The following is a 7,578-nucleotide window of genomic DNA, read 5'->3' on the forward strand; positions in this document are numbered from 1 at the left end:
TTTAGTGCTTCAACAATTGATACTGCAGCTAAGAGGTCTAGGTCTGGTGATTGCAACTTTGCGCTAACTATGCAAATTTGAATCAGAATAGGTTGTAAAACAGTTAAAGCAAGTATAAAATTGAAACTTTTTAGATTGTGGATAAGTCCATTTGCTTTTAATCTCACATCAGCTAATTTTGTAGTCTTTAATATTTCTGAAAGACACTGTACTAAAGATTCATAATTATGATCAACTGCTTTAATAGCTTCTGATCTGCACGCCCATCTGGTTGTCGATAACAATTTTAATGTTTTTAATTTATTATTTGTTTGTTGAGATATTTTTCTAATACATAATGTCGAATTGGACTTCCCTCTACAAAACTAAATATCATTTGAATACACCCAAAAAATCAAAAACTACACGATTTTTATGTCCCAATGAGTCTAATAAAATAAGATTAAGGCAGTGACGATAACAATGTGCATTTGAGCCACTTTTGATTTTGCTGTTATCGCTTATCAAATAAATAATAATATCAAGTCTGAATAAAGTGGTTATTTACCGATATCTAAAATTTTAAATCCAATGAGCCTGTGGTGGTTCCCAACCATGAATTAAGATATTGATATACTAAAGAATATCTTAGTTCCTGCCACTTGAAATCGCAGGGGGTGCAGATGCATACCCTGCACCCCCCGTGGACACGCCTATGGCTATACATATAATATAATATTTAGACAAATGTATAATTAGTATGCTGTACACGGAGGTAGTCCCGTGGACATCGGATTTTTTTTCTGGTGGGGAATTTATGTATTGCTACTCGATCACCCACTAATTTGATACCAATAAAAAACCGCACACTATTATTAAGAAAACAAGCATACATAGATCTAAAACCATTTTAACGTAATTTATTACATTTTGTATAAATTACTAATACAAACAAAAAGTTTACTATTTATACCATTTGATTTATGAAACATATTGTTGAATAGAAAATATTATTTAATAGACACTTACTATATACTGGATGTGGATATGACCACCTAATAGAATTAAAAAGCTTACTATTTTATAATTATTTAAAAATCAATATAATAATTATTAACTGTATAATATATGACTCAATAAGTTATCTCGATGAAGCTTTATAATTTGGGTATGATATATGTGTCGAAATTTTAAACCACTCATCTACAGTTAACTTTATTTGCTTCAAAGAAGGCAGTTAATAAAAAAACTCTTCTTACTGAACACTTATTTTCTATATTGGTGGTATAACTATAGCCCATTCAATCAATAACAATAAATATTTCTTTGTTTAAATAGCAAATAAAAGTAAATACTTATCAAATAATTATATATTAAATATTTTTGAACACTAAGAAAGACCCATAAGATAATATAAAAAAAAATCCCGAAAATGAAAGGTTTCAATAAGTTGTGCAATGTAATACACCGTTGGTAGTAGTTACACTGCAGTTTATTATTTCATCTAGATACACAGATACCATGAAAATAAAGCTGTAGCTTTTATGACCTTTTACAGTTTTTAAATTAATGAAATAAGATTTAAAAATATTTTTGTAAAAAACACATGTTTATAATATACAGTTAATGAGGTTTAATAATTATTAAAAACTTAAAAATAATGAGTTTTAGTAACCACCGTTTTAACCCCTCAATTTTCATATGATGAAATAAAATTATACACTAATTTAATGTGCATTCAGTTCATTGACAATGGATTATTTGTCTTCCTCGCTCAATCTTCTTGACTGTTTAGATTTACTTGTTAGCGTTTTGTAAATGGACATGGCCTATATTATACAAAACAACACTTTGTTCTAATTAAACTATACTTGACAATCATGTAATTATTCAAATATAGTAAACATAATTTACCTGTGTCACCATCGATGAAACATCTGAAGTGTTGCTAGGGATAATAACAGTATTTGTAGATTTAGCTAATTTTCCAAAAGCTTCTACGTATGATTCAGCTACTTTAAGGGATGCAGCATTATAACCATCCTAAAATGAAAAAAAATCTTTTAGAATCTACAGAAAATAATAGTCTACTGTTTAGTGATTATTATATAGTAATTTTTTTTTCATCTTAATTAGTATTGGTTGTAAATACTATTTTACTTATATGTAATTTATTATTAAAGAGTTTATAAAATAAAACATTAGGGGTACTTAAACTTAACTGTTTGTTTAAGAGCATCAGCTATCAATCGTATTCCTTTGGCTTTGGCTTCAGCTACTGCTAATAAAGCATTGGCTTCTCCTTGCGCTCTGTTAATTTGCTCTTGTTGGTCAGCCTCTAAAATTAATGTTTTAAAAAAAGATTTAATACCCACTAAGAACCTACAGATTCTAATAAGTTACCTGAAGCTAAAATTGTTGATTGTCTTTTCCCCTCAGCTACATTTATGTCAGCTTCACGAATACCTTCAGAATCTAGAATAGCTGCACGTTTTTTCCTCTCAGCTTCCACTTGCATCTGCATAGCTTCTTGTACTCTATTAGGAAGTTTTATATCACCTAAATTAAATAAAAACAATAATTTACGTATAATAATTATAAAAAAAATAAAATAAGATTGAGAACATAAAAATCTTACGAATTTCATAACGGAAACATACTAGTCCCCATGATGCACTTGCTTTATTAAGGCTTTCAACAATTGCAAAGTTTAAATTTTCTCGTTCTCGAAAAACTTTGTCTAAAGATATTTTTCCTAATTCTGATCTATCACATAAAAATATAAGTTTTAAAAAAAAATTGAGTAAAATTTAAAAATAACAATAAAAAAACATTTAAATAAAGACTTGTGCTGGTATACTACATTTAAACATGGTCAAATAACCAAATATTTTAATTTGTTTTCTATTTTTTACTACAAACATATTTTATTTGAAAAAATTGTTACGGGTGGTCATCTCAAGATAAACTAGATCAAGTCTAATATAATTTTCATTAATATGACATAATAAACTGATTCAATTTAGATTTATCAATTTTGTTACCTCATTGTGGTTTGAGCCAATTGAGTAATTGCAAACTCTGGATCTTCAACTCCATAACTTGCTAAATAAGGATCATTGACTCTTAAATATAATACACCATCAATATTAAGTGTTACATTATCTGAAATATAAATTGTAAAATAAATATTTTTAAATTAATTAAAAGATTTAACTATATTCTGACCTAAAGTTACAGCAGTTTGTTTAGGAATATCAATGGCTAATTCCTTTAAACTCTGAACATAACCAATGCGATCTAAGAAAGGTATCAAAAAGTTTAAGCCTGGTTCTAAAATTCGATTAAATTTACCCATTCGTTCAACAATCCATGCCTATAACAAAGTATTATGTTATTATATAAAATATTACACAAAAAAGTTTAAGAATAAAATGTAAAGGGGTACCTACTTCAGTATCAAAATATATATACTTATAAAATATATTTAATTAGTATAAATTATGGTTGCTACTCGTTCCAGAAAATAAATTATTATTGGTTTAGGACTTTTAAAATATTCTTACAAGATCCAAATTTGTTGGTTTAAGTTAATATGTGTATGTTCGAATATAGTTCAACTGTTCACAATTTTTGTAACTAATTATATATACGCTAAAACTATCTTAGTATTAATGTCAGGTAGGTACCTAAGTCGTTAATAAAATAGATTAGATATTTAATAATAAAAGAACAGAATCCAGACTAGTTACTAGAAAACAATTATTCTCAATAATTCATAAACACAATTTTATTTTTTTGTACTCAGTTTTCCTTGATGAAAATATTAAATTTTATAGTAACCTTACTATGAATAGGTTAAAGAAAAAAAATTATAGCTGTATATTTATGAATGTTTAAATTATTATTATATTAATATGTAGTCTAGCCTCTTGTTGTGGAACAAATAGAATTCCAGTGTTGAATGGATTACTACTTTTAAATCTTGCCAATGCAATTGATGACAGGATAGATGGTTCTCTCGATAACAGTCTTTGATGCTGTAAATAAAAACAAAACCATGAAGTAGGTAGTTCCAAGTTATATCAATAATCAATATAGTATACAAAAACCATAGCCGTGCGCACGGGTAGGGCTGTTTGGGCTTTAGCCCTACCTGTGAGATTTTTTTATACGTGGGTGGGTTGGTACCTTATGAAGACATGGACTATACAGGGTGATTTATTTAAAAATGAACACTCATTATTTCAAAAAGTGTAATTGTTTTTGAAAATATTTTTTTACATAGATTCAAGTCGTTTTCAAAACAACTTTGTTTAAATTTTTTTTGACAACAAATTTTTAATTTCATATTCCAAAGTAGAATATTTTTCTTAGTGTTTTGATACATAAAAATCGAATTTAGTACGAGTAGTCTATGTGTTATAAGTATTTAAAGTTTAGACGAGCGGATTTGAGTGGTACAGGGTTACCCCGCAAAATGTATGTCCACTACTCCACTCATCTAAATTTTAATATTTATATCTCATAAACTAATAGCCCTAAAGTCGATTTACCATGAATAATTTATAATAATAAATAAATACCTATTTATGTTAATTGACAATTTTTAATATTATATATTATATTTTAAACGTTTTTGAATGAATTGTTTTATTAGATTATATTTGGAAAAATTTAAATCAATATTGATGAATTTTGTATGAGTGAAATAATGAAAACTGATTTTTTACATTTTCCAGTAACTAACAAAAGGGTCACTTAAAATTTTGTAGTGAAAATGTCTATAATTTTTTTCTTGTGTGACCATGGCTAGAGGGTGGGTGATCAGATTGAATTTAGCTATACTTGACTCGCCTATGACAAAAACTTAATATTTTATGGTTAAACAACAATTAAAATTGTTTGAATAAACGTAAAAACGATAAAATATATCATATTGTACTACTAATTGTTACCTTTGCAATAGTTGTGAATCGCATGGGATTTAGTTTACAAACGAACATGATTTCAGGTTATTTGAAAATAATTGCAGTCAACTATTATAGTCGAGATAAATAATGAGCGTTGACTGCTGATCGAAATAATTATTAATAACGTGCGAACTGTGAAATGAAACCGAATTTGTATTTAGTAAATACTAAATAGTAAATAGTTATTAGTTATGCTATCTTACAAAGTTATCTTGTGGAATGCCCAAATCGAATGGGGAAACAAAATAATAACTATTGATAAAAATAAATTAAAAAGCCGCATTATATTCTGTGTTATGCACGGATATAGTATCTATATCCGTGGTGTTATGTTATCGGTATGGTCAGTGTTAGTAACATAGAGTATCAAAATCATGATTTAAGATCATAATATTACCTTAGAACAGTTTATGTTTACTACTACTACTTATTTTTGTAAATCAAAACATTGAATATTCATCAACACGTCATGAAAAAACATACTTATAAAATAATTTAATATCACGTAACTTTAACGTAACAGTATTCAAAAAATTATAAAAATTTATATTGTTTGACGCGGTTCACATTGTTCCGCCAGTTGGCCATAGTGGTAAACGTGATAGTTATCATCGGCGACGCGGTACACACTCCACGGATAAAAGCGATAAACAAAAATTCGTAATATTGACATAAATACATAATATTGTTCTTTTTCGTTCTCAATTTCTTATTATATAGTTCTGTTTATTATAAAATCGTACTGTCGTTTATAGTAACGATTAACGAAAACAACCGCAATAACATTGTTCTGTTTTTGTTGGTGGCGTACCGCACAGCCATGCCGAAATACTATTGTGATTATTGCGATACGTACCTGACGCACGATTCGCCATCGGTGAGGAAGACTCACTGCCAGGGCCGCAAGCACAAGGATAACGTCAAATTTTACTATCAGAAGTGGATGGAGGAACAGGCACAGAACCTGATTGACGCCACAACGGCTGCATACAAAGCTGGCAAGATCGGCATGAAGGGAGTGTGTATACCGCCACCGAACATGGGCCAATCGGCACCACAAATGTCTATGCCACCGGGTTCGATCATGCCGCCGGGACAGATGCCCATGGGTGCCCCGCCAATGATGTCCATGCCGCCAATGATGAGACCACCCATGGGACAGATGCCGATGGGTGCACCGCCACCAATGATGCCACCGATGCCACCCAATATGAGACCGCCTATGATGAGCAATCCACCTCCTAATGTCCAAGCGCAATAATTAAATAAGTAAGCGTTGGTTCATTCTCAACAAAACTGATACTAAATCTTATGAATTATATACCAAACTGTTCTTATATATATATGTCATGAATAAAATATTGTATTACACGCCTAGTATAACTAACACATGTCTGGTGTTGTTTTTATATTACTTAGCAATTATTTCCAATACCTTAAATCAATTCTTTCTGTACCTATTTAGTTTTCCTTTATCATAAATATTATAATTTTAAACTCATGTTATGTCTACCTATAAATAAATATTATTTTAAAAACAAATCTCACGCTTCACTAATTATTGTGTGCTTCAAAACAAAGAATGTGCATTATAATTTATAATGAGTAAAGTATGTTAAAATATGCAAAGATCTAAAGATTCCAAAGAAAAATATTTATAAGGATTTATTTTAAATTGTTCTCTAATATCTTTTCAATGAAGAACTTATTCATTTAGGTCAACATAATATACTTAATTAAATATTATTTAATACTTACCAAAAAAATTAATTTCCATAATTATAAATATAAATACTATGAACCGCTTAATTGGGACACAAAGAGTGTGGTGATTCATTTCTCCCCATTATCCGACTGTCCCTATAAACCAAATACATTTGCCAATTTGTTCCGATTAAACGGTTGTCCTCTTTATGCGGTGCCCCAATCAAACGGATTCTACCATACCTATATGACCTATTAGATTTGAAATATGAGTTTTAAAAAAAAAAATCAAAAAGTCCTACGGAAGGTTTTGGTCTAATATATATTTTTTACCATTAAAAGTTATCAATTAATATCTAAACATAATATGTACCATTAGATATTTTGACCACAATATGTAAACTCTAAATAAATTACCGGAATAATAGAATTGGGAAAGAACTCAGTTGTAGTGTATTAATATTTAATCCAATACATAATAGATTAATTTAGTAGATCTCTAGGCTTGGTCTGTTTTAGATATCTTTGTGGGTATCAATAATCATCATGCATGAGGTTAATTGATTAATTAGTTGGTAGGTCACAATCAATAATTCAAATTAATGGCAATGAACAATTTATTTTATTTCAGATACACAAACTTGTTGGTTCGCATAACAAGACTATCATTAAATTATAAATAATGTATATTTTCATCAATACCTACATAATAAAATGTTAAGTAGGTATTTAATATTAATTAATAACTGTATTCATACTAAAATATGTATTATGTGTAGATTATGGACTTCAAGTAGTCAAGTAGACATCTTCAACTTGGATGTTCAAGGTTTGATTATTGCCTATCTTATGGCTGTTTGCGTAAAATATTATTTCTTAATGTATATTTGTTTTAGTACCAAATATATTAAATTTCTTATAA

The 7,578-nt window shown here is 28.7% G+C and overlaps 2 protein-coding genes across 4 annotated transcripts; one reads left to right on the top strand and one right to left on the bottom strand.

Moving 5' to 3' along the window:
* Positions 1–1,412: 1,412 nt before the first annotated feature.
* Positions 1,413–5,231, bottom strand: LOC100169460 (stomatin-like protein 2, mitochondrial). 2 transcript variants are annotated; one of them, XM_016803626.2, is made up of 10 exons: positions 5,156–5,172; positions 4,938–5,084; positions 3,909–4,019; positions 3,208–3,355; positions 3,024–3,144; positions 2,618–2,745; positions 2,383–2,538; positions 2,202–2,317; positions 1,894–2,022; positions 1,413–1,808 (listed from the first exon to the last, which is right to left on the bottom strand). In XM_016803626.2, exons 2-10 carry the CDS (start codon positions 4,983–4,985, stop codon positions 1,737–1,739), a joined length of 1,029 nt encoding a protein of 342 aa, XP_016659115.1. In that variant the 5' UTR covers positions 4,986–5,084; positions 5,156–5,172; the 3' UTR covers positions 1,413–1,736. The 2 variants fall into 2 exon arrangements, with proteins under 2 accessions (XP_016659115.1, XP_001944404.1); XM_001944369.4 differs by having other exon boundaries at positions 4,938–5,231.
* Positions 5,232–5,562: 331 nt separating this feature from the next.
* On the top strand, positions 5,563–7,578 carry LOC100159876 (U1 small nuclear ribonucleoprotein C). 2 transcript variants are annotated; one of them, XR_510619.3, is made up of 3 exons: positions 5,563–6,221; positions 7,288–7,377; positions 7,436–7,578. XR_510619.3 is itself a non-coding variant. In NM_001293452.1 (2 exon segments), a coding segment is annotated over 1 exon segment (441 nt). In that variant the 5' UTR covers positions 5,563–5,772; the 3' UTR covers positions 6,214–6,221; positions 7,288–7,578.

This window comes from Acyrthosiphon pisum, chromosome A1 (genome assembly GCF_005508785.2).
Source record: "Acyrthosiphon pisum isolate AL4f chromosome A1, pea_aphid_22Mar2018_4r6ur, whole genome shotgun sequence".
NCBI lineage: Eukaryota > Metazoa > Arthropoda > Insecta > Hemiptera > Aphididae > Acyrthosiphon > Acyrthosiphon pisum.